At 42.9% G+C, this 27,294-nt stretch overlaps 3 protein-coding genes and 1 long non-coding RNA gene across 4 annotated transcripts in view; 2 read left to right on the top strand and 2 right to left on the bottom strand.

Annotated features, from left to right (window-relative positions):
• LOC114643553 (protein NLRC5-like) overlaps nt 1-27,294 on the bottom strand; it is a 5,922,889-nt gene that overhangs the window by 2,781,367 nt on the left and 3,114,228 nt on the right. The gene's annotated exons all lie outside the window — the stretch shown is intronic.
• The window catches only part of LOC114642560 (NACHT, LRR and PYD domains-containing protein 3-like), a 691,964-nt gene that overhangs the window by 378,348 nt on the left and 286,322 nt on the right, over nt 1-27,294 (bottom strand). The gene's annotated exons all lie outside the window — the stretch shown is intronic.
• LOC114643566 (uncharacterized) overlaps nt 1-27,294 on the top strand; it is an 89,328-nt gene that overhangs the window by 19,965 nt on the left and 42,069 nt on the right. The gene's annotated exons all lie outside the window — the stretch shown is intronic.
• LOC114643565 (tripartite motif-containing protein 16-like protein) overlaps nt 9,844-27,294 on the top strand; it is a 28,196-nt gene continuing 10,745 nt past the window's right edge. The window contains exons 1-3 of the mRNA XM_028792130.2: nt 9,844-10,459; nt 23,765-23,860; nt 25,667-25,876. Of these exons, the coding sequence (XP_028647963.1) occupies nt 9,890-10,459; nt 23,765-23,860; nt 25,667-25,876 (876 nt within the window). The 5' untranslated portion in view covers nt 9,844-9,889. The remainder of the gene's footprint in view (nt 10,460-23,764; nt 23,861-25,666; nt 25,877-27,294) is intronic.

Here is a 27,294-nt window from a genome sequence, read left to right as displayed (position 1 = left end):
TGGCCGAACTGGGTTGAGTCCATGTTATTGTTTTATTGCAATAAAGCTATATACTCTGTTTGCCTATCCTCTGAGTCCTAGAGCTTTCATTTCAGGTGAAGACCTTAGAGTGTATCTTTTGCCCCGATGATTTGCTTTGACAGGAGTGACAGATATGTCACACTGCCAAGGATTGTGGTGGTCTGTTTAAGTCATCGTGATGTATGGTGAGAATCTACAAAGAGCTACAAAAGAAAAAGAAAATGGACAAAGGAAGAAAGAAAGAGAAAGATAAGGAGAGGGGATCATTATAGGAGAAAAAGGAATTGACTGGGACAGCAAGCAGTGACATTGATGAATTTGAACTTAATAAGCAAAATGAATCACAGCCAAGGAATGGACACCATGACAAGCTCACTCCACTCACTATTTGTTACTGTTTTACTTCTTTATTTTCAGTTTTTTAAAAAAAATACTGTTTTAATAAGTAATAAAAGGATTACAATTTAATAAAAACATCTTAAATCAAAAGTGAAATTCATTTAATTTAGGCTTTTTGCAATGATTCAAAAACAAATCTGTAAATCTCTCTATTACAAAAAAAAAAAACTTGGTAAATTTTGGGAGGGAAACGAGATGTGATCTTCTCGGAAGACAATTAAATGACTGACGTGTAGCACAACAAACAGAAGACGCACCTCGGCAGCAACAGCACAAAGCCAGCAGCTGATCCGTCCACATCTCCTTAACGAGCGTTAAGATCCCTCCCCTTCACAACGTGAGTGGGAGAGACGCGAAGTGGCAGGAGCCATAGCGTGCCTCCGGGGGGTTGAGTGAAGCAATCAAGACGTGATCATCTCAGAGAGACACTTTGACGACACACAGGACTAGACATTACAACCTTAGGAAGCAAAACCCGTGAGATGGTGACTTTTGCACGTCACTCCCTACTTACAAACATTTTAAAACAAGTTCACTGACATCTAACCTAGCAGTTGTTGGATTGCTTTTAGCAGACACACTTCATGTGCTCCCAGCTCTTAAAACAACGACAAGCAGAACACGCAGCTCGCCAACAGCAGTAAGCCAGCAGATAATCCAACCGCAACTCCTTAGCGTGCATTCAGCCCCCACCCTTCACAGCGTGAGCGGCAGAGACACAAAGTGGCAAAAGGACAGCTGCTGTACAGGCTTTTAAATGATCGCTGCGAAGCGTGACAAGCAGAACGTGCAGCTCGCCAGCAGCAGAAACAAGACAGCAGCTGTTCTGACCGCATCTCCTTAGCGTGTGTACAGCCCCCCAATTCACAACGCAAGCAGTGTTATACTTCCCGCGAGAAAGAGATTTAACCATGCCCAGGGCCAGAAATAAAGGACAAATATTGTTTTAACTGAAGTTTTTGCAGAGATTTGTTGTTTGGTGTTCAGCCTTCTTTTTTATTTAATTTGACTTTGGCTAACAATTTTCATGTTGGTGCTCCACTCGTTTCATTAACTTGTACTGGGAATCTGTTTGCCCACCAGAAGCAGATATTTGATGGTCAAGAGAAGAAAATATATGAAGTGCACAAGATGAAATAACCTCTGAAGCGAAAGATGACTTTTAGGTTTAACTCTGGGTCTCATCAACAGAATGTTTCTTACAAAGAAGAACTTCCGGTCGCTGCACTGTAGCAGACCTCTCAGTGCATCTCTTTGTGTTTTGTACCGTCTTTTTGTTCTTAAATTGTGTAAAATTGTTTTCTTTTACTACTTTGCAAGTAGTTATTTCTATAAAATGCTTTATAACATTTGCAAAAGTTTCTTACTTTTAATTGTTCTCGCCTTTGAAAACCAACGGGACACTAACGCACTACCTGCACAGGAAATCCCAGGTGTGGGGCCGGCGCTGTTCTTCTACAGCTGGGATGCACTGCTATCAATGAGACCAGCTACCAGTTACTCCCCATGTATCTATACTAATAAAAGGCAAAGCCCTCACTGACTCACTGACTGACTGACTGACTGACTGACTGACTGACTCACTCATCACTAATTCTACAACTTCCCGTGTAGGTAGAAGGCTGAAATTTGGCAGGCTCATTCCTTACAGCTTACTTACAAAAGTTAGGCCGATTTCATTTTGAAATTCTACACGTAATGGTTATAACTGGAACCTGTTTTTTGTCCATATACTCTAATGGAGGAGGCGGAGTCACGTATCGCGTCATCACGTATTACGCCTCCTACATAATCACGTGAAGTGAAAACAAGGAAGAGATTTACAGCACGAGTCAAACGCGGGAACGAAGGTAAATGACATTAATTGTTGAGTGTGTAAATGACATTAATTGTTGAGTGTCTTTTAATACTGTGTAATCGTTGAGTATCTTTTAATACTTTGTAAGCATACATATTAACAGATGTGCAATTAAACATGTGCATTTACGGGGTGATTTTTCAGGCTTAAAGCTCGAAGTGATCACTCGAGTGAAGGCAGCTTCACAAAAAAAAAACAGATCCTTAACAAACTGTTATTGGTATATTTTCCCTCAATTTTAAAAGGCTTTCTTTTCTTCTTAATAAAAATTTAAAAGCAGAACTTCACTGGTGCGAACCACGGGGATTTGAGCGATTGACACATACAGACATATTCATGAGTGCAGGTACTTCGGAAAGAAAGCACCGTGTAAACCTAAAGTTTAAATTAAGTTCATAGACCTACAAAAGGTTGCCATTGATTTGAGGCAAAATTGCTTTTCTCCTGTACAACTATACGTTGCATTCTCAAGAGTGTGCTTGCACAGCTTGGTCATATTACAACCGGAGTGCTGAACTGACAACGTGATATACAAACAGAACAATCGTAAAAACAGGATTAAATAAAAAGGCTGCTTCCGTTGGCAAAGCAACGAAAAAGGAAGACCTTATATGACGTTCGTTTATAAAACAGCGGAGAGGCTGTGTGAAGTCAGCTTCACAAAAAAACAGATCCTTAACAAATTGTTATTGGTAGATTTTCACTCAATTTAAAAAGGTTTTCTTCTTAATAAAAATTTAAAAGCAGTACTTCACCGCTGCAAAGCACGGGGATGTATATAGATAGATAGATAGATAGATAGATAGATAGATAGATAGATAGATAGATAGATAGATAGATAGATAGATAGATAGATAGATAGATAGATAGATAGATAGATAGATAGATAGATATTGTATCGCTATACACGCTATACACCACTATACACCATGATCCCGATCCAACTGGCCACAGAAACACTATTAATGAAACTGGATAGTGACCCCACCATAGAGACAAGAACCAAACTGTCCATCAAAGACATAATGCACCTAATATCACTTTGCCAAAAAACTCACTTTCATTTCAACGGCAAGTATTACACACAGAAAGAAGGCATGCCAATGGGATCACCGTTATCTGGACTCCTAGCTGAACTGGTAATGCAACGATTTGAAAACATAGCTTTATACCAGATTACACCCAAAATTTTGATACGCTATGTAGACGACACATTCGTCATATTAAGAAAGAACCAGCTGAATGAGTTCTACAATCATATTAACACAGTATTCCCTGCAATCCAGTTCACATTGGAAAAAGAAATCAATCGACACATCAACTTCCTGGACATTTACATCAAAAGAAATAGTGACGCCACCCTGACCACAAGTGTTTACCGCAAACAATGCTACGCAGACAAGATTCTACACTTTGCCAGCAACCACCCGGTATCTCATAAACGGAGCTGCGTGAAAACCCTAATTAAACGAGTCCACATGCATTGTAATACCAAGGAAACAAAAATTAATGAGAGACGCTATCTCGTCCAACTTTTCACCTCGAACGGATACTCAAAAACATTCATTAATCGGAGTCTACACAGCAGACGCCAAAGGAATCAGCATACAATCGACTTAAATCAGAACCCCCACCCCACCTGGCATTCACTCCCGTATCACCATAATGTGTCAGAAGGCACGGCACGCACCCTGACCAAATGGGGCATCAGAATAGCACATAAACCCACGAACAGTCTGCGCATGGTCCTGTTTAATGCTAAAAACAAGAAATCGACAGCCGAAACACGAAACGCAGTTTATAGTATTCCATGCAATTCTTGCTCAGCGGTATACATAGGACAAACGTCAAAAAGAATTTCAACACGTGTACAGGAACATCGCAACGCCGTCAGAAGAAAGGACGCACTATCTTTGATATATGCACATACTAAATCGACAGGACACACATTCAACTGGGACAGCGTAAAAGTAAAATTTAAAGCCAGTACAATAAGTGCCAGAGAGTTGGCCGAGTCTTGGCTATCAGATGAAAACGCCATCAACAGACACTTGGACATAAACCCAGCATATGCCAACTTAAGAAGGACATGTACACAATAATTAAACTGTACAACCCCCCCCCCCCCCCCGATCATACTGACTTAGTCACCTCCACCTACCCAAACCCCCCCCACCCCCCCTACTGAATGTGTTGCTATATATTGCCTTTGATTCTTGTAAGTCTAAGCATTATCCTCTGATGAAGACCCCTGATAGGGGTTGAAAGCTCAGGAATAAAACTATTTTATGATACGTGATTCGTTTTTTCTCCCTTCGTGGATCTCCAACTGCAAATATATATATATATATATATATGTGTCTGTCTATGTATGTATGTGTGTATATGTATGTGTATATATATATGTTGATATATGTATATATATATGTATATATGTAGATATGTGTATATGTAGATATGTATATATAAGTATATATGTATATGTATATATATATGTTTACATAACCTCTTTAACACACTACTTCTCCGCTGCGAAGCGCGGGTATTTTGCTAGTTACTAATATACCGGAGGAATTCAAATCTTTGAAACCCAGAAAACGAGGAAAAAGAGGTGAAGTACGAGTACGTCTGAGACGGAGAAGTTTTAAAGCACATTTGCCAACCATCATCATGAGCAACGCACAGTCCTTGTGAAATAAACTGGACAAGCTGAGAGCATCTGTGCGATACCTCCATAAGTACCGTGAAAGCTGTCCGATGTGCTTTACGGAGACCTGGTTTAAGAATACAGACTCGGATACAGCAGTCGAAGTACATGGATTTGTTTGTGTACGGCAAGACAGAAATCCAGCTTCTGGTAAGCAGACGGGTGGTGGGGTCTGCCTTTACATTAACAAAAGGTGGTGCAGGAATATCACTGAAAAAGAGCACATCTACATGCCAAATATTGAACCACTCACTGTCGGACTTCGCCCATACTATCTACCACGGGAGTTTAATCAGTTATTTGTGACAGTCGTTTACATATGACCTCATGCTGATGTGGGAGCTGCAGCATTTGGTGAGAAACATTTTAATGACAGAGACAAAGTCTTTTCAAGACAACAATCAATTTGCTTATTGTGCAAACAGAAGTGTGGAAGATGCTCTGCTTGTTATCTTACATCAGATCGACACCTTTCTTGATCAGCCTGTTCATATGTCAGAGCACTATTTTTGGATTTTTCTTCAGCGTTCAATACCATACAGCCTCATATACTGATTGGGAAATTAAACAGTATGAATGTAAACCCATTTATTACACTATGGATTCAGAATTCTCTTTTAAATCGTTCACAGACAGTTAAAGTTCAGGACACTTTTTCAATAGTCATTCATTCAAACAGAGGAAGTCCGCTGGGGTGTTGTCTTATCACCATTACTGTTTACTGTGTACACAAGTGACCTGAGACAGAACAATGACCACTGCTCCATTATTAAGTATGCGGATGACACCATGATCATAGGATGCATATCTGGGGAGGATGAAAGCCACCATCTAAATCAAGTGGACTGGATGGTAAACTGGTGCAATAAAAAACTCTCTCACTCTGAATGTAAAAAAGACCAAAGAAATGAGATTTGATTGTAAGAGACAGAAATCTGTATGTTCACCTATTGTAGTTCTGGGAGAGGAAGTAGAAATAGTGACTGAATATAAATACTTAGGAACTTACCTAGATAACAATCTTAACTGGAATACTAATACAAAAAAATATTCTCTAAATGCAACCAGCGCCTATTTCTCCTCCATAAACTCAAACTATTTACAGTAGACAAGGACCTCATGTTGTCCTTCTATCGCAGTCTGATCCCGTCTGTGATAACTTTCAGTTTCATTGCCTGGTTTAATAGTCTGACAAACCAAAACTCAAAAAAGCTCCAGCAGATTACGAAGTATACAGCTAAAGTTATTGGGGCTGACGGAGACGATCTGTCAAGTGTGTGTCAGAGGGCAATGCTAAAGAAACTGGAAATCATCTCAACTGATGACAGACATCCATTACATGTAGAACTAAACTTCAGTAAATCAGGAAGGATAGTTGCTTTGAAAACCCACACAAATCGCTCCAGAAACTCCTTTCTTCCTAGTGCCATACGACTTTTCAATAAGAAATTCGGAGATAATGATTAAGGTTTTGATATATATCCTGTAACCTTTTTTTTCTGTGTAAATATGTATCATCTAACTGCCTTACCTTAACCTTTCTTGTTTCTATTTGTCTGTTTTATTTCATCCTGTCTGTTATTAGTTGCAACTGAGAAGGCAGATTTCATGTTTTCTTGTGTAAACATCACTAAATAAAGAAACCTTAAAAATAACAAGGCACAACAAAACTGACCAAATACAAACGCATAAGATTAAGAAGCAAATTATTCATCAACACACAATAACATACAACAACAAAGCAATTACACAAAATGTAAACACATTTAAGGCGGTGATGAAACCAAACATGAAACATTACACCTGACTTCAGTCCTAAATGCAATTTAATCTTAATGGGGTGTCCTCAAGCGCTAAATTCACCATTTAATGTCCATCTGTATTAGTCACTGAATTTATAAGTGGGTTGGATGTGGGGCGGGGGGACGACGTTAAGCTCGAGCAGGCACACGGGCACACGACACACATGTGGATAAACACACACATGCCAGAGCGTGAACACTCAGATTCAGAATGGTGAGCAAAGCTCAGGGTTAGGGTTTGGGTTAGATATTCAAGGGTTAGATATTAGTATTAAATATTCAAGCAATATCAAGATCTTATTTGTTACACACCTCAGTTTCTTAACACTCGAACTACGAAAGCCTACGAAAAAAACTCGTAAACCTGGCCCACCTTAAATCCCTTCGCACTTCTCCATCAACGTCTTTTGTTTTGTAACAAAACATTTTGTAAATGTGTCGATCAAGACAAGCAGCCAGCAGCCTGCTATACCGTCCCTCCCACCAATGCAGAAAGGGCAAAAAGTTCTCCCAGCTCAAGCCTATACTAATAATGACGTGAAGTGTATAATATGTGAAGACTTTAGTCCAAATATTAAATAAACGTGTGCTTTTACTCAAGAATATAACCAAAAAAAAATCATTCAATTTACATGTTGCTGTCAATGAGTTACAAACCCAAGCTCAAATGTCAAGGAACAGAAAGTTGATGTGTATTCTTGGATGGTGCAGAGGTAAGAAATGCTGCCTTATAACTGAAAGGTTGGAGATTCGAGTCCCCGCACTCTGTGTTTTGAGTAGTGAGCTGCTATTATTATTATTATTATTATTATTATTATTATTATTATTATTATTTAATAAAAACATATATTTGATTTGAGTCTGTAACACCCGGTATCAATTTTGGCTATTTGTAAAAGTTAGTGCTTGTTTTTTTTTATTATTCAGTTTTATTCTCTCAGTGACATTCACGTGGTACAACAAACTTACCTCTCCCTCTTTGAGTTGATGGCGTTTATCTCCATTCTTTTCACAAGAGCAGCGCTGTGGCTGATGCCTGCTCAAAACTTTTTGTTGTACCAGCAATCAAAGATATGATGTCCCGTGATCGCTATCAGACCGGACAAAGGCAGGACCGTAACAACAGACAGCTTCTTCACAGCACTTTCACTGGCTAATAGACTGCTGAACCGCAACACAACTCTGTAAAGTAAAATGGGACTTCCACCTACAGCTAAAGTCACTTCAGTACGTGAGCAATTCGTCACGCTAGTGTTTAGATCTGGCAGTGCCAGGCTGATGGTGTATGTGCCCAAAAAGAAGCCTTTGATTTCAGTCTGTATGAGCTGGTGTAAAGTTTAAAAGAATATCTCTGAAGGGATAAAAGCAGACACAAATGGTGATGAATCATGTTTGCTTGGTATCATGTTGTCACTTGAATTTTTTTTGTTATTCAGTTTAATTCTTGAATAAAAGCACACTTGTTTCGTTATACCTTTGCTAAAGTGTTTATTTTATATTCCAGTAACCACTTGAATGAATTCGAATCTGTCTCTGCCTCTCTCGCACACGCACATATACATTCATTCATGACAACGTCACTATTTTGAAAACACTATGTCATTTGAACATAAGGTGTCATTTGAACACGGTTTTTTTTCAATCTTGCCTGTACTGTAAGAAGTCTGCATTTTCAGACAATAATACCACCATAATACAGAGTAGAGTTCATGTTTTCATCACCATTTTTTTACTTAAGGATGGTTGTCTGTATTTCTGATTTGTATGGGTGATGGATGTATCGAGCAGTTGGTAGTACCAAGTGAGCATAGGGAGGTTTTAGAAATTGCTCACAGTCATGTTTTGGGGGGTCACCTCGGCACAGAAAAGATGAAGGAACGCATTTCAAAACGCTATTATTGGGTGAATATGGGCCAGAATGTGGAGGAATTCTGTAAGGCCCGTCCCGACTGTCAAATAGTTTCTGCTCACAGACCCGCCAGGATACCTCTTGTACCGATGCCTATTTTAGACATCCCCTTTGAGAGGGTGGGATTACATATTGTTGGTCTGCTTCCCAAGAGTAAACGTGGTTTTCAGTATATGCTTGTGTTAATTGATTACGCCAGAAGATACCCAGAAGTAGCAGTGCTGCGATGGGTGGACCCCCGAAATATTGCAAAAGCACTCTCAGATATGTTCACACATATTGGTATCTCTCGCGAGATATCACACCCTTTATGTCTCGCATCCTGAAGCAGCTATGCAAGTTTCAGAATTAAGCAGTTACACTCCACAGTTTATCACCTTCAGATGAATGGCCTGACTGAACGATTTAATAAAACTATGAAACAGATGATTCGGCAGGTAATCCATGATGATCCAACTTTCTGGGATACTGTAGTACCTTTCCTCCTATTTGCTGTCTGGGAAGCCCCACAATCATCCATTGGAATGAGTCCTTTTGACCTATTATTTGGCTACACAGGGTGTTGGACATTTTTCAGGATGAATGGACAAGAACTCACGAGACACCCCCTGGGGTGAGGTTTGTAGAAGGAGTCGTTTCACTGCAAGATCAGATTGCCAGATTGTCCTCTATTGCGAGGAACATCAGCAGCGCGAGCAGGAGGCACAAAAACATAATTATGACAAGACGAGTAAACTGCGAGTTTAAGAAAGGGGATCGCATGCTGATGTTGATCCCATCCGATCCATATAAATTTCAGGCCGAATGACAAGGGTCGGCAGCGATAGCAATAGGCTGGCGGACACCCATACAAATTTTGCATGTTAATCTTTTAAAGGAGTGGCACGACTGTCGCAAAGTCCTAGTCACAGCCACAGAGGTCCCCCACACTGAGGTCGCTATTGGGGATGATTAAACTGACACCCAGAAAGCGAAATTGCTATCGCTAATTGAGAGGAACTCAGACATCTTTTTGGCAACACCTGGCTGAACGACAATTGCAGAACACTGTGTTCTCTCTGTGTGCTGTCAGGTTTGTGTTTAGATCTCCACCGTCTCACTGAGCACAGACAAACTTTCACTTTCATTTCTTCACAAGTCACTTCCTTGGTTGTCTGACTGATTCTCTCTGCCTGCTTCTCTTCAGACTGACGATGGCTCAAGCCCTGCTATGTGGATTACAGGACGAGTTCACCTGCTCGCTGTGTCTGGAAACCCCAACAGACTCTGTGTCACTGCATTGCGGTCACAGATTCTGTCTGGATTGCCTCATGGACTGCTGGGAGAAGAGCCAAGTGTGCAGATGTCCTCAGTGTAGACACATCTTCACCACAAAGCCTGAATTTTACAGAAAAATTGTGCTGAGTGTCCTCAAGAAATTCAATGAGACAAGACTCAGTTCTCCTCCATTTCAGAAATATGCTGGCCCTGAAAATGTGGTGTGTGGCGCCTGCACTGGGGAGAAGTGCAGAGCAAGAAGGTCGTGTGTGACCTGCGTGGCCTGCTACCATCAGATTCACTTTCACTTTAAAATAGCAGCCTTGATGCACAAGAATGTGGTTCATCGAATTGGAGCTAAAAAGAAGAAACTCTGTGCAAAACATCAGAAATGGTTGTATTTTTATTGTAAAACTGATCATATGTGTATCTGCTTGATGTGTGCAGTGACTGAACATAACGGGCATGAAATGGTTGAGCTGGAGATGGAAATAAATGAAAAAGAGGTGAGTGGGATTTAATGTTTAATGGAAACAAACTAAACAGGAGTTAAGGGGTTAGTAAGTGGTATTTGGTGGAGAAATCTATTCATCCATCTTAAAACCTGATATGTCAAGTACTGGACAGTACTGAGCTTGAGCCTATCCTGGTGATGGTGGGTGCAAGACAGGAAACAGCCCAGCATGGGACGCCCAATAATATTCATGTGCAGTCAAGTGAGCTGAGGGTCTCAGTAAGCCAAGCTCAGTTTCTTTGTGCTCTCATCAGTTTTCTTTTGAGTATCTAAGGCAGTGGGGGACAAACTATCGGCTGCAGACCAAAACTGGCCAATGACACAGGCGTGAGCAGCATTGGCTATTTGTGGAAATATCTAACATTCTGACTCTAATGAGGAGTTCATAACAAGATGAAGCTGCAGTTGGCTGGTGGAAGCTCAGTACATCACCACACAATGTCACCCAAAACATAACGCAATGCCCCGCCACAGGCAGGGTATGCGTGTTTAGCTGCTTGCTGGCCTTTGACTTGGTTCTGCATTTTTAAAGAATTTGAGTTTGCATTCTGGAATCTCAGGGCTTTTTAAGAGACACGTCAACCAATCTATCATGTACTCTAGAACTAAGTCTAAGATTCTTGCAACATATTCAGCTAAAAAGTTTCAATGTAGCAATGCTGTATAAATTCTTTAATTTTGATTAAAATAGTAATCATACAATTAATTAGTGAATACTGATCAACTAGTTTAGTGCAACAGTAAGGACATTTTGAAGATCAACACCTTGAGTGGTAATTCCACCTAAAGCACGACTGAGAGATGTACTGCTTTAACACCAATATTAATATTATTTATATTGTCAATATTAAAATCACCCTTCACTACCACACAATCATCGTATATTGTGAGGAGAGAGAAAAGGCTGTTAAATTCAGTTACAGGGGATGCACAAACCAGTGTGTTTCTTCGTGCTGGTCCTAAGCCTGGATAGATGGGGAGGGTTACATCAGGAAGGGCATCCGGTGTAAAATTTTGCCAAATCAATATGCGGACAACAATACAAATTTCCATACCGGATCGGTCGAACCCCGGCTTAACAAAGACCGCCACCAGTACTGTTAGTCAACAGGGTGCTGGCGGAAATTAGGCTACTGTTGGCTGAAGAAGAAGAAGGAGAAGGACAGGGGGGAGACATGTCCATAGGCAGAAGGAGAGGAGGAAGGTAAAGAGAATGGAACTGAGGGTAGGAACTTTGAATGCTGGCAGTATGACTGGTAAGGGGAGAGAGTTAGCCGATATGATGGAGAGAAGCAAGGTTGATATAGTGTGTGTGAAGAGACTAAATGGAAGGGGAGTAAGGCCAGGTGGATCAGAGGTGAATTCAAATTGTTCTATGATGATGTGGATAAGAGGAGAAATGGAGTAGGAGTTATTCTGAAGGAGCAGTATGCCAAGAGTGTTCTGGAGGTGAAAAGAGTGTCAGGCAGAGTGATGATTATGAAGCTGGAAACTGGAGTTGTGATGATGAATATTGTTAGTGCATATGCACTGCAAGTTGGTATGCAATGAAGGAGAAAGAAGATTTTTGGAGAGAATTGGATAAAGTGATGAACAGTGTACGCAAGGGACAGAAAGTGGTGATTGGAGCAGATTTCCTTGGGCATGTTGGTGAAGGGAACAGAGGAGATGAGGAGGTGATGGGTAGGTATGGTGTAAAGGAGAGGAATGAAGAAGGTCAGAGAATAGTGGATTTTGTGAAAAGGATGGACTTCACTGTGGTGAATACGTATTTTAAGAAGAGGGAGGAACATAGGGTGACATACAAGAGTGGAGGAAGATGCACACAGGTAGATGACATCCTATGCAGAAGAGTCAATCTGAAGGAGATTGAAAACTGCAAAGTGGTGGCAGGGGAAAGTGTAGTTAAGCAGCATAGGATGGTGGTCTGTAGGATGACATTGGAAATCAAGAAGAGGAAGAGAGTGAGGGCAGAGCCAAAGATCAAATGGTGGAACTTGGCAACTACAGCAGATGTAGTAAGGGTGACAGCAAGAAGGGTGCTTGGCGTGACATCTGGACAGAGGAAGGAGGAAAAGGAAACCTGGTGGTGGAATGGGGAAGTACAGGAGAATATACAGAGGAAGAAGATGGTGAAGAAGAAGTGGGATAGTCAGAGAGATGCAGAAAGTAGACAAGAGTACAAGGAGATAAGGCGCAAGGTGAAGAGAGAGGTGGCGACGGCTAAAGAAAAGGCGTGTGATAAGTTGTATGAGAGGTTGGACACTAAAGAGGGAGAAAAGGACCAGTGGACTAGACAGAGGGACCGAGCTGGGAAAGATGTGCAGCAGGCTAGGGTGATAAAGGATAAAGATGGAAACATACTCACAAGTGAGGAGAGTGTGTTGAGCAGATGGAAAGAGTACTTTGAGAGTCTGATGAATGAAGAGAACGAGAGAGAGAAGAGGTTGGATGATGTGGAGATAGTGAATCAGGAAGGGTAACGGATTAGCAAGGAGGAAGTAAGGACAGCTATGAAGAGGATAAAAAATGGAAAGGCCATTGGTCCAGATGACATACCTGTGGAAGCATGGAGGTGTTTAGGAGAGATGGCAGAGTAGTTTTAAACCAGATTGTTTAATGGAATCTTGGAAAGCAAGAGGATGCCTGAGGATGTGGAGAAGAAGTATACTGGTGCCGATATTTAAGAATAAGGAGGATATCCAGGACTGTAGTAACTACAGGGGGATAAAATTGATGAGCCACAGCATGAAGTTATGGGAAAGAGTAGTGGAAGCTCGGTTAAGAAGTGAGGTGATGATTAGTGAGCAGCAGGATGGTTTCATGCCAGGAAAGAGCACCACAGATGCGATGTTTGCTCTGAGGGTGTTGGTGGAGAAGTTTAGAGAAGGCCAGAAGGAGTTGCATTGCGTCTTTCTGGACCTGGAGAAAGCAGATGACAGGGTGACTTGAGAGGAGCTGTGGTATTGCATGAGGAAGTCGGGAGTGGGAGCGAAGTACGTAAGAGTTGTACAGAATATGTACGAGGGAAGTGTGACAGTGGTGAGGTCTGCGGTAGGAGTGGCAGAGGTGGGATTACATCAGGGATCGGCTCTGAGTCCTTTCTTATTTGCAGTGGTGATGGACAGGTTGACAGACGAGATTAGACAGGAGTCCCTGTGGACTGTGATGTTTGCTGATGACATTGTGATCTGTAGTGATAGTAGGGAGCAGATTGAGGAGACCCTGGAGAGGTGGAGATCTGCTCTAGAGAGGAGAGGAATGAAGGTCAGTAGGAACAAGACAGAATACATGTGTGTGAATGAGAGGGAGGTCAGTGGAATGGTGAGGATGCACGGAGTACAGTTGGCGAAGGTGGATGAGTTTAAATTCTTGGGATCAACAGTACAGAGTAAAGGGGATTGTGGAAGAGAGGTGAAAAAGAGAGTGCAGGCAGGGTGGAATGGGTGGAGAAGAGTGTCAGGAGTGATTTGTGACAGACAGGTATCAGAAAGAGTGAAAGGGAAGGTCTACAGGACATTTTTTTTTCCTCTCAATCGTCTTAGTCTTCTTTATTAATTTATCTGGTTTGTACAATGGTATATACTGTATACCCTGCCCTTCTTTCTTAAACTCTGTGAAGTGCCTTGAGTATGGGAAAGGTGCTATATAAATAAAATGTATTATTATTATTATTATTATTATTATTATTATTATTAGTGAGAACAGCTATGTTATATGGGTTGGAGACGGTGGCCTGACCAGAAAGCAGGAGACAGAGCTGGAGGTGGCAGAGTTAAAGATGCTAAGATGCTGGGTGTGACGAGGATGGACAGGATTAGAAATGAGGACATTAGAGGGTCATCTCAAGTTGGATGGTTGGGAGACAAAGTCAGACAGGTGAGATTGCGTTGGTTTGGACATGTGCAGAGGAGAGATGCTGGGTATATTGAGAGAAGGATGTTAAGGATAGAGTTGCCAGGCAAGAGGAAAAGAGGAAGGCCTCAGAGAAGGTTTATGGATGTGGTGAGAGAGGACATGCAGGTGATGGGTGTAACAGAACAAGATGACGAGGACAGAAAGATGATCCGCAGAAGAAGAGGATCCGCAGCCGAAAGAACTAGAAAATACGCAATGACTTTGGGGCAGGAGGACTGTTTATTAGTGCTGTAATTCTACCTGATTCTGTTTAATATCTAATATGAGCACCTCAAAGGATATGATTTCACCTTCACTGAGTAACATTTCATGATTTATAAAGGACAGCCCATCCCATGGGCTCACCACCTATGGGAGGGGCCAAGGAGGTTGGGTGCAGTGTAAGTTGGGTGGTGGCCGAAGGTGGGGACCTTGGCGGTCCGATCCTCGGCTACAGAAGCTGGCTCTTGGGACATGGAATGTCACCTCTCTGAAGGGGAAGGAGCCTGAGCTTGTGCGCGAAGTTGAGAGGTTCCGGCTAGATATAGTCGGACTCACCTCGACGCACAGCTTGGACTCTGGAACCAATCTCCTTGAGAGTGGCTGGACTCTGTACCACTCTGGAGTTGCCCCCGGTGAGAGGCGCCGAGCAGGTGTGGGTATACTTATTGCCCCCCAACTTGGAGCCTGTACATTGGGGTTTACCCCGGTGGACGAGAGGGTAGCCTCCCTTCGCCTTCGGGTGGGGGGACAGGTCCTAACTGTTGTTTGTGCGTATGCACCGAACAGCAGTTCGGAGTACCCACCCTTTTTGGAGTCCCTGGAGGGGGTGCTAGAGGGCATACCTTCTGGGGACTCCCTCATTCTGCTGGGAGACTTCAATGCTCACGTGGGCAATGACAGTGAGACCTGGAAGGGCGTGATTGGGAGGAATGGCCCCCCCCGATCTGAACCCGAGCGGTGTTTTGTTATTGGACTTCTGTGCTCGTCACGGATTGTCCATAACGTACACCATGTTCAAGCATAGGGGTGTTCATATGTGCACTTGGCACCAGGACACCCTAGGCCTCAGTTCGATGATCGACTTTGTGGTCGTGTCGTCGGACTTGCGGCCACATGTCTTGGACACTCGGGTGAAGAGAGGGGCGGAGCTGTCAACTGATCACCACCTGGTGGTGAGTTGGCTTCGATGGTGGGGGAGGTTGCCGGTCAGGTGTGGTAGGCCCAAACGTGTTGTGAGGGTCTGCTGGGAACGTCTGGCAGAGCCCCCTGTCAGAAGTAGCTTCAACTCCCACCTCCGGCAGAACTTCGACCACATCCCGAGGGAGGTGGGGGACATTGAGTCCGAATGGGCCATGTTCCGTGCCTCTATTGTTGAGGCAGCTGACCGGAGCTGTGGCCGTAAGGTGGTCGGTGCCTGTCGTGGCGGCAATCCCCGAACCCGTTGGTGGACACCGGCGGTGAAGGATGCCGTCAAGCTGAAGAAGGAGTCCTACAGGACCTTTTTGTCCTGTGGGACCCTGGAGGCAGCTGATAGGTACCGGCAGGCCAAGTGGAATGCGGCTTTGGTGGTTGCTGAGGCAAAAACTCGGGCGTGGGAGGAGTTTGGGGAGGCCATGGAGAACGACTTTCGGACGGCTTCGAGGAGATTCTGGTCCACCATCCGGTGTCTCAGGAAGGGGAAGCAGTGCAGTGTCAACACTGTATATGGTGGGGATGGTGTGCTGCTGACCTCGACTCGGGACGTTGTGGGTCGGTGGGGGGAGTACTTCGAAGACCTCCTCAATCCCATTAACATGCCTTCCAATGAGGAAGCAGAGCCTGGGGACTCAGAGGTGGGCTCCCCCATCTCTGGGACTGAGGTCACTGAGGTGGTCAAAAAACTCCTTGGTGGCAGGGCCCCGGGAGTGGATGAGATACGCCCGGAGTTCCTCAAGGCTCTGGATGTTGTAGGACTGTCTTGGTTGACACGCCTCTGCAACATCGCATGGACATCAGGGACAGTGCCTCTGGATTGGCAGACCGGGGTGGTGGTCCCCCTCTTTAAGAAAGGGGACCGGAGGTGTGTTCCAACTACAGAGGGATCACACTCCTCAGCCTCCCTGGAAAAGTCTATTCGGGGGTCCTGGAGAGGAGGGTCCATCGGATAGTCGAGCCTCGGATTCAGGAGGAACAGTGTGGTTTTCGTCCTGGTCGCGGAACAGTGGACCAGCTCTATACCCTTAGCAGGGTCCTGGAGGGTGCATGGGAGTTTGCCCAACCAGTCTACATGTGTTTTGTGGACTTGGAAAAGGCATTCGACCGTGTCCCTCGGGGAATCCTGTGGGGGATACTCCGAGAGTATGGGGTACCGGCCCCCCTGATAAGGGCTGTTCGGTCCCTGTACGATCGGTGCCAGAGCCTGGTCCGCATTGCCGGCAGTAAGTCGAACCCGTTTCCAGTGAGAGTTGGACTCCGCCAGGGCTGCCCTTTGTCACCGATTCTGTTCATAACTTTTATGGACAGAATTTCTAGGCGCAGCCAGGGCGTTGAGGGGGTCCGGTTTGGTGGGCTCAGGATTGGGTTACTGCTTTTTGCAGATGATGTTGTCCTGTTTGCTTCATCAGGCTGTGATCTTCAGCTCTCTCTGGATCAGTTCGCAGCCGAGTGTGAAGCGGCTGGGATGAGAATCAGCACCTCCAAATCCGAGACCATGGTCCTCAGCTGGAAAAGGGTGGAGTGCCCTCTCAGGGTTGGTAGCGAGATCCTGCCCCAAGTGGAGGAGTTCAAGTATCTCGGGGTCTTGTTCACGAGTGAGGGAAGAATGGAGCGTGAGATCGACAGGCGGATCGGTGCAGCATCCGCAGTAATGCGGGCTCTGCATCGGTCTGTCGTGGTGAAAAAGGAGCTGAGCTGCAAGGCGAAGCTCTCAATTTACCAGTTGATCTATGTTCCTACCCTCACCTATGGTCATGAGCTATAGGTAGTGACAGAAAGAACGAGATCGCGAATACAAGCGGCTGAAATGAGTTTCCTCCGCAGGGTGTCTGGGCTTTCCCTTAAAGATAGGGTGAGAAGCTCAGTCATCAGGGAGGGGCTCAGAGTAGAGCCGCTGCTCCTCCGCATCGAGAGGAGTCAGATGAGGTGGCTCGGGCATCTGATCAGGATGCCTCCTGGATGCCTCCCTGGTGAGGTGTTCCGGGCACATCTAACCGGGAGGAGGCCCCGGGGAAGACCCAGGACACGCTGGAGGGACTATGTCTCCCGGCTGGCCTGGGAACGCCTCGGGATTCTCCCGGAAGAGCTAGAAGAAGTGGCCGGGGAGAGGGAAGTCTGGGCATCTCTGCTCAAGCTGCTGCCCCCGCGACCCGACCTCGGATAAGCGGAAGACAATGGATGGATGGATGGATGGATGGATGGAGTAAAACTATTTGGTGCTTTTTCAAGAAAGGAATAGCGTCAAACTGGCTCCTCCAGTTCTTAGAAAGGGGACATTGATGTCGCTGTGTTCTCAATAAACAGCTTTATTTATAAGTGAGAAAATTTTTAACAAACAGCATCTTACAAATCAATGAAATGTATGAACTAGTGTTATATTTTTCAATTTATTATGAAGCAGGTCACTAATATGGTGACCCAGTAGGAATCTGATTATAATTCTTGGTCTGTTTATGCTGCCTATTATATTTAGATTCTTTTACATAACTCAGTCTCGGAGATGACAGACATCCATAGGTAGGACAGACTGAAATTGCCTGCTTTGGCACAAACGTTTTTATTTAAGCTGCCACTGCAAGGCTGTCATTTGCCGACACTTAACTCCAGCTCAGGTGTCAGTTCTCTCACCAGGCCTGTCCTTCAAATGTGATGTAAGATTTTGCATATAACTTGATAAATATTTTTTATGTCTTTATTTGTAATTTAGGCAAAGCAATGTAATTTAGTGTTACATTAGTGAGAAGCATTCATGTTTATCCCCCCCCCCCCCCCCCCCGCCCCTTAGGAATGGGTCTCTCTGAATTTTACGACAGAGTCGGGGGAGGATGTGCCTTAAATCAGTTCGGCGAGTGTTTCTCTGCTAAAGTCTTTCATTCCCCTGCAAGAAAGCCAAGCTGCCTAACATATGGTCTTGGGGAGTGGCAGGTGTTAAGATGTTCTATTCCCCCATTGGTCTTAAGTATGGCTGTTTGGAATTGGCTTGTATCAGAAGCCTTTCAGTACCATGACGCCCTATTGGCTCTAGGGGTTGGACAGAGAATTTATAAATCTTCTTGCTCAACCACATTCTCTCTCTCTTACTAACATCTGATGAAGAAGGATCTTTCACCATGAACTGACAAGAACAACACAGCTCGGCAGCCATATTGGAACAGACATACAGCCTGTTCTGAAGTAAGCTGAGCACCAATGATGCCTTAACTAGAGACATTTTAAGTAACAAACAAGTCTGTGTGCCGCCTGAAACTACACATCACCATTTATCAGGTTGTATGGTTGCCAATATTCAAATGTACTTTGCATATTATTATTATTTATGAATTTTACCAATAATACATTGTTTTATGTGTAACTTAACTCCTGCTTGTCTTTTACTATACCTAATTGCCTGAGGTTATAGATATAGAAGGGAAGGTGGGGATAAGTTATATACAATAATACTTTATAAACAGTGGTAAGTCTGTAGGATTTGAGGTGTTCTGACAGAGGCTACATCTTAATAATACAAAGGGGAATGTAGAGCAATATATTACTTTACCAAGACAAAACAAACACCCAGGAATGTCTCAGTATGGCATTGTTTATCATTTGGTGATTGAACATGGATCCAAAACTCAATCTGCTGGCAACCTTAATGGACAAAGCTTTGCATCAATTGCCAGTAAAAAGTTTCGCGTTACATGCACCCAAGAAACCCACAGCAGCAGGTCCACTTCCTATTCTACAAACAAACCATTCCAAACCCTTGAACTCTGATTTCTGCTTGTTCACTGCTTCTGCCCTATAACAGGGTCCCGATTGTCTCAGGCATGGCTGTAACAAAGGCTGGAGGGATCTCTTTTACTCCAAAGGATAATGTAGTGCCAGGATATAACAGAGCTAAAAAAAACCCTGTAATGGAATTGGACTTGGGTGCCACGTTCATTCCAGCCTTGCTAAGGGAAAGCAAGGAGCATAAGAAGGAGACCATACAATAAAGAAAAGAGTCAAGTGATCACAGGTTACCAGCCTGTCATAATTATTATGGTACCAAATGAGGACCAGTGTCTGAAACCTCCATGACTGTAAACTGCACTACAGCCCACAGTCACAAGGGGAAGATGCCAAGAGAGAGAAGAGTATCTGGACAAAGCACGTTGAATGTTCTTCCACATGAAGCCCTCCGTGGATTCTGAAGAAATCAGGACAAAGCATCACCTCCACCTGAAGTCAAAAACAACCACCAAACCATGGGTACACCTTTGAACTTTGACCCTAAAAACTACTGACTGCAACTTGCTAGTTGGGGTAAAGCCTGTGGATGTATTCTGGTTGTTGGGTTTGCCATAACTAAAAATGAATGACCAGTGTGAAGAAAAAGGCTTTAAATGTTTAATGGGTCTCCTCATAAAGTCATTAAGAACACTAAACTAGACTTGTATCAGTTCACAGCATAGCCACACACTCACACACACACACACACACACACACACACACAGAGGAGCTGTAAGTGACTGCCAACAATCTGTGAAAATAAGAAAATGGATACATGAACAGATGGATGGATGGATGGATGGATGGATGGATGGATGGATGGATGGATGGATGGATGGATGGACAGGTGTCTGTTTTTTTGCAGAACGTGTGTTTGGATTATTTGATGATAAATAGTCTAGCATCATGTCATGTCTGAACCACAGTCAGGGAAAGTGAAAGGTGACTTGTGTAGACTCTTCAATTTATTCACTTCAGCCATAAACTGAGCCAATCTGTTCATAGTTTGGTGTCTCAGCTGCAAGGTGAAACAGAGATCTCTACACTGGATTTACTCTTTGGTAGCTTTTTTATTTTAATATATTTTCATTATCTGAGTTTTCACAAGTTCTGTTATCTTTGGATGTGAAGTAAACTCTTGACTGAGTTGAATGAGGATATCTGTGGAGTTTATTGTGCACATTTGGGTTTGGTCTCCATGCCTGCATGTGGATTCAGTTACTATACTGTTGTCGAGAACTCTTAGTTTTTGTTAATAAAATTTATTTTGACTTTTTCAGTTTGAAATGCGGAACCAGATGGGAGTGGAGGGTCAACACTTTGTCCACCTGCTTCAGGGAGAGCGTCCACCCCCAGGCCCCATTTTGTGTCCATATTTATTTATCTTCTGCTACTCTTATGTATTTATTGTATTTATTTAAGCTTCATCATCTTATTGTATATTATTTCCTTACATACTTTCCTGCTCCCCACCCCTCACATCGATTGTCACAGAGTACCTGACAATAAAGATCTCAGATCTAATCTCTAATCTGTGATGTTCTTATGATCACATTTGAGCCCCTGACTATCCACCTTTGGGAGCAGTCAGAGATAAAAGACATTAACAGGGAAAGGCTTGGAAAACAAACAACATTTTTTTATGTTAATGATATCAGATCCATATTCATCATTGTCATGTGCATTAAACCTGATGGGTGAATTTCATAAAAGTCAATTGAATAAGAGCGTTCTCTACTCCAGGCATGTTAAACACGCGGCCCCCGGGCCGCATGCAGCCCGCAACAGAAATCTGTGCGGCCCGCATGACAGATCCTAGTTAGCACTGAACTTGTACAAAATTATTACTATCATTTGTGATTGAATCATTCTGCATCTTTGGTGTTACTTATTGACTTTTCTTACTTCTGCCTTCTGACAATAGCGCGTTTTCCCATGACATTACGGTACTGGAAACGTCATCAGCTAGTGTAGCCACGAGCCTTGACCAAAGTTAATGAGCCGCAACGTCACAACTGAAGTGCTAGGCTGCAGCAGTGGGCAGCTGGGGTGGCCTTAGGCATATGCAAACTATGCACTTGCACAGGGCTGCCACGCCAATATATATTGAATATAAAACAGAAAGAGAAAATAACGACACAGCTGACGGCAATGTGGCCGAAAAACATTGTGTTTCTTGTTAATTAGTACGCTGTATTTACTAATGTCGCTTGAGTCGGAGCAGTAAGCTATATGTAGTATTATAACGTTCTGCCGTAATGAGAATATCATGGGCCGCCACTTGGTTTTCAAGTTACAGACACGCGCATATAGACGTGTGTCATGAGCACGAGGTGGCAATGCAGTGTCCGCAACGGATGTGGCCATCCGCCGTGCATAAGATACCATATTGACATTGGCGGGCGAAGGGGCCACCACGAGCCTAGAGCCACCCCAGCTAAAGCTACACTACTGGCTGGCCTGCCGAGACTGGCCACTGGGCAGAACTGACCATCACGAGTAGTAATAGCTCACATATTTTCATGTTTTTTTGCTCTAGTTTCATGTAATTTTGTGCTAGTATTGTAACGAACAGTTAGTGCAGACTACAGCTGAAGATCTGAAGTGGACGCGAGAAGTTGGTGAGTTGTTTATTAACATATTTTTGTGATTTTGAGTTTATTTATTATTTTGAGATGATTGTAGGTCAGGTGGCTTTTTGCATATCGGTTTATTTTACAATATAAACTTTGAAGTAAACTTAGTAAAGTAAAATTTGATTTTTGGAGGATTCGTTTTCCAACTTGAATTACTGAGCAATGCATTCAGTGAGCATTTTCGTGATTTCAGTTCACACAAACAGGGCATTGCGCTGTTCACGTCATCATACTCTTACAACGTTGAGAATGCACCTGAGAATATCCAAATGGAGTTGACTGAACTGCAGTCAGATTCCATTCTGAAGGCAAAATACAACGAAGTTGGTGTGCCAGGTTTGTATGCTTACCTGCCACCCTCGTATGTGCAGATCCGTAAGTTGGCATCGAGAGTACTGTCTATGTTCGGAAGCACTTACATTTGTGAGCAATTGTTTTTGCTAATGAAAGCTACCAAAACCCCACATCGCTCAAGACTTACTGTCGAACACCTTTCATCCCCCATAAAAGTTGCAGCTGCACAAGATTTCAAGCCTGATTTTGACGAACTGGTTACTAACAAGAGATGCCAAGTGTCGGGACAAAAGAAATAAATCTCACACTGTAAGACTCCTATATAACCAATGAATATAACATGGCAGTCAAAGCGGCCCACCAATGGTAGTGAGTTTGACATGCCTGCTCTACTCCATGAAGTCTCTGGCATACCAAACTAAACCTGGTCACTTTGTGTGATTATCTCAAAAGATATAAAATGCAGTTTTCACTCTGAGATATTGAGGAACCCTAAAGGACTTCCTACTGAGGCTCAGGCTACTGAATTAATTCAAGACAATGTGAATAAATGTCAGCCTAACTCTAAAGACATTCTTGACAGCTCGTCATAAAGTCTGCTTGATTTGACAAAGTGTAGTTCAACAGGATGTCCTTATCTTACTTTGTCTCCCACTCATTTATTGGTCAAGAGTCATGTCTTCAGTGTAAATGCTCAAAGTCATGTGAATGCATCTCCTGTTTATGATGTGCACCCATTTTTTGCAAGTGTCTATTTAACAATATTTTAGCAAAAGCTGCTTGTGTTTTATATGTTGTGAGATGTTTTTCTTATGGGTGTTGTTATATTCATTTTTAAAAAAAATTTTTCCATGAAAACATGAGATCAAAAATGTTTCTCAATCATCAGTACACAACATGTGCAGTGAGTAACATATAACAAAAATATCATTTAGGATGGAGTATTTCATTAAATTGACCTTCTTACTGAACTCATGACAAACACTAATGTCTTAGTGTTTCACTTATCTTCACTGACACAGAAAAATGAGGAACAACATCACGACGTTCTCACAAGTCTGACTTGGGTTATCAACTGATGTTGTAGGTCTTATCATTACTGCCATTACGTGTCCAAGTCCTCCTGGGCTTTCAGGCATTTCTTCACCTACACAGTCCAGTATTTTTGGTGTTTGTGAACTTCTGAAATCCATTATCGTCTACATCTCAAGAACTGACTTGGACACCAGTGTGCCTTCAAACTCTTTCATTCATTTGTCGCACTCTTCAAACTCAAATTCCATCTTCAATCTAACTGGTAAATTAAGCCTTTCTGTTTATCTTGTGCTACTATTGATATTTTTTGAGACAAATCTGTGTCACCTACTGTGTCAATATGAAGACAAGTGTGAAAAAAAGATAAGTTGTGTCATGAAATGTAAAACAAATGTGTGGTAAAAATGTCAGGACTCAGAAACAGAACAAGAACTCAAAATGTGAAAAGTGAATTCTGATAAGACCACACTTGTGTGTCCAAACAGAGACAGCTGGGGGCGACAGTGAGTAAAATCAAGAGGAGTCTTGAGGAGAAAGAGAAGACACTGATGGAGACGAGGAAGGTGGTGAAGCAGATGAAGGTGAGTGGAATTAAGACAACATTTCATATTAAAGAAATAAGAAATAAACTAAAACTAGAAGAGCAAACAGAGCTTCACTGGTAATTGGGAGGGTAGGGGCATTATAAGGAAGAAGCAGAAAAGACATTTTATTTTATCCTATATGGTATTTCACAGTCAACAGTGTTTCTTGTTATTTCATTACAGATTCAGATAGTGTGACGCTAAATTATTGAAACTTGTCGAGACCCATGCTTACCGCTCACTAACACTCCTTTTCTTGACATTTGTTGCTCAATCATGTCTTCACGAATTGTTTCCATTAATGCACCTGTGATGCATGTTTAATTTAAGCTAGTACCTCTCTGGTTCAAATGTAAACCATCCTGGGCTACTTTATCCCATCTCAAGATTTCAGGTATGCATTAAGCCTTCTGATTTCTTCAGTCTGACCTCAACTGGCAGTTGGCACAGGTAGAACTTTTGAGATGATCATTTTCTAAGTTCTGCTCCTCGACTTTGCTCTTTACTCTTTAAGTTTGTCCAGCAGGTCTGGCACTCTGACCTTAGCTATGTCATTTGTTCAGTGACACGTAGATAACATTGACAGTATCAACTGCTGGCCATGAAGGCAACACACCATATCAGATATATGGAGCAAACCTTCATCAAATTCCTCTAATAATTGAATACCAATTATAACTACTTTCCTTTTTCTTGGAAATGGTTTGGAGTTCAACCTTTAGGGTGTCCTGCCTAATATCTCAGGATTTTTAGAGTCACCAACCAGGTATACAAGATCTTGAAAACAGGTGGACATCTCTAGCTTTGGGGTTGATGACCCTAGACAGCAAGCACCTGTTACCTTACACTTGCATCAGACTGTAGCCCACCTGTCACTACCCCTAGCCAGTGGCTTGGCTTATGCCACTTTGGAATACACACTAACCCTTGTGGACCACCAGGGGGTACACCGCCGCCCAAACCTGACATAGACAGGCGTGGGACACAAGTTCAAGGCACACACATTTTTTTATTTTTCCCTCATGGGAAATGCCTTCCCCTGTTTCCCACAAGCGCAATACAACTCTTCTTCTTTCTTTTTCTCTTTCTCTTTTCCTCCTCCATTCCTCCAGACAAGCTTCACCTTCTCCCACCCGACTCTGGCTCTCAGAGTAGTGTCTGTTGGCTCCTTTTATAAGGCACCCAGAAGTGCCCCAGGTGCTCATTGTTCCAATTCTGGCAGCACTTCTGGGTGTGGCGGAAGAGCGGCCCATAAGGGCTTCGTAGCACCTGCAGCGCCCCCCTGGCGGCACCCACAGATCCCAACTGGGCTGTATCAAACTCCAGCTCCCATGGAGCCCTGCAGGAGTCTGAGGCACCACTGCACCCCAGGGGGGATGCCACCTAGTGCCTCGGTGGAGGTAATGCTCTGGATACGCTCCCTCCCCCGGTCCTTTCAGAGGGGAGGTGTCCCGGCCGGGCAAGGGCCCTGGCCCCTCTTCAACACCTGGGTGACCCATGCAAATATAAGCCATAGCAGCAATTGCAGAGTTATCAGTAGTAACAAGATGTTAGTAAATGAACTAGAAATACATCAACCTGGGAAATGAAAGCTCACAATCATGAGTTTGAAAACTGAGAAAAGATGGGGGACAAAAAAATAAACAAATAGTTAATGAAATTACATTAAATCAGAATTTCCTGACCAACCACAACACACTCATGTGTAATATCTCCATTTCACATCAAATACCAACAAAAGTGTCTCATGACTGGCAATTCTTATTAGGTGACTCAATTCAATGTTTTTCTTTAATCGATAAGGAAAATTTGAAGCGCTTCACTGATCTGATCCAGTGCTTTGAAGAAGCCCATGAGACACCGGCTGAGAGGATCAGAGAACAAGAGAAGGAACAAATAGAGAAGGCTGAAGGAGTCATAGAACAATTAGAGAGGGAGACTGAGGAGCTGAAGAAGAAAGATGCTGAGCTGATGGAGCTTTCAGACACCAAGGACCACGTCCACTTCATGCAGGTGAGAGCAACACTTCACAGGTAATTTGAGCACACTGGGGTGTGTGGGACCTGAGAACATTTAAAAAGAAATTCAAAAGAGTTATTACAATTATCAAGAACAGATCATTCAGCCCCACACAGAATGTCTGTTCATAGTCACCTAATATTGTCAAAATGCATAAAGGTCTCTGAGTTTCTGCTTCCATTTGCACTTATTCCATGTATCTACACTTGTCTGTGGGAGGAACTAAATGTGTATGAAATGTACGCTCAGCTACTTTTATTTTAACAGATACCACCTGAAAAAAGATACCATAAACTCCCTTTAAATTTGTAAACACCTCTGTCAGGTCACTTCCTATTTATTCAAATTGTTCAAACCCAACGGTTCAGTCTCATCTCTCTTCTCTGGATTTTCTCTTGTGCTGTTACATCATTTCTCTAATATGGAGACCAGCACCACATACAATATCTCTGATGTGGACTCCCAAGTGTATTCTACAGGTTATGGAGATTCTCTTCTTGATTCATACTTCACACATTACAGGTGCTTTATAACTCCACTTCTTACTAGCCTTCTCTACTCTGTCTATTTGAGGTTGGTGATGAGCACACAAAGGTGCACAAGTATTCATCATAAGTTACACTTTCTAGTGCAGACCTTCCATTGTGTAATTATGCTGAAGAGCTTTCTCGCTACATGTATAACTGTTTTATTTAATTGAATTAATTTCATCTCAGAACTCTGAAAAGCCCAATGTCTTGCTTTCTGTGTCAACTCAGTTCTTCACCCATTTGCCCGCTGTCCCCTCAGTACCTCTACATTATCATGACTCGGCTCTCATGGAGTCCTGCATGAAAAGCTTATTGAAAGTCATGTTGATGATATCTTGTGTCCCAGTACTCTGAAATACAGTGTCATTAAAACCAATACATGACTGAGAGGTGATCTCCACATTTCAATCCTAGTTGACTGCCCATTACACGTGTAGCGCTGACACATCTTGTACTTTACTGGTTTGTCTTCTGTCTCCCTGTTATGTCATCCTATATGGGACTGTCCAGGGCACATATAAAAATGGGAAGGAATAAGACAGGCAATTTGGGCAGACTGCAATATTCAAGACCTTTATGTGGTGCGGTCAGTTGTGATGATTTCTGGGAGGTGGTCGTGGTGATAGATGCCAACCTACAGTTAAATAAGGAGCACAAAATGAAAAGAAAGAAGGAGCAAAATAAAAAGCAAAGTTTATGCTGGATTAAACAGTCACAGACAATATAAGACCAGGGAGAAGATTGTCTCACTCGGGTACTGAGACCCCTTTCATTTTGGAGGTGGCACTCTCATAGAATTTTCAAACATGGATTTTAAAACAAGATTTTAAACAAGAATTTTTAATGCCTGAGCTGATACATCAAGAAATGAACAGGACAGTT

This window comes from Erpetoichthys calabaricus, chromosome 4 (genome assembly GCF_900747795.2).
Source record: "Erpetoichthys calabaricus chromosome 4, fErpCal1.3, whole genome shotgun sequence".
NCBI lineage: Eukaryota > Metazoa > Chordata > Cladistia > Polypteriformes > Polypteridae > Erpetoichthys > Erpetoichthys calabaricus.
Note: the sequence above shows the minus strand (reverse complement) of the source record. Positions and strands in the feature narration are given on the sequence as shown.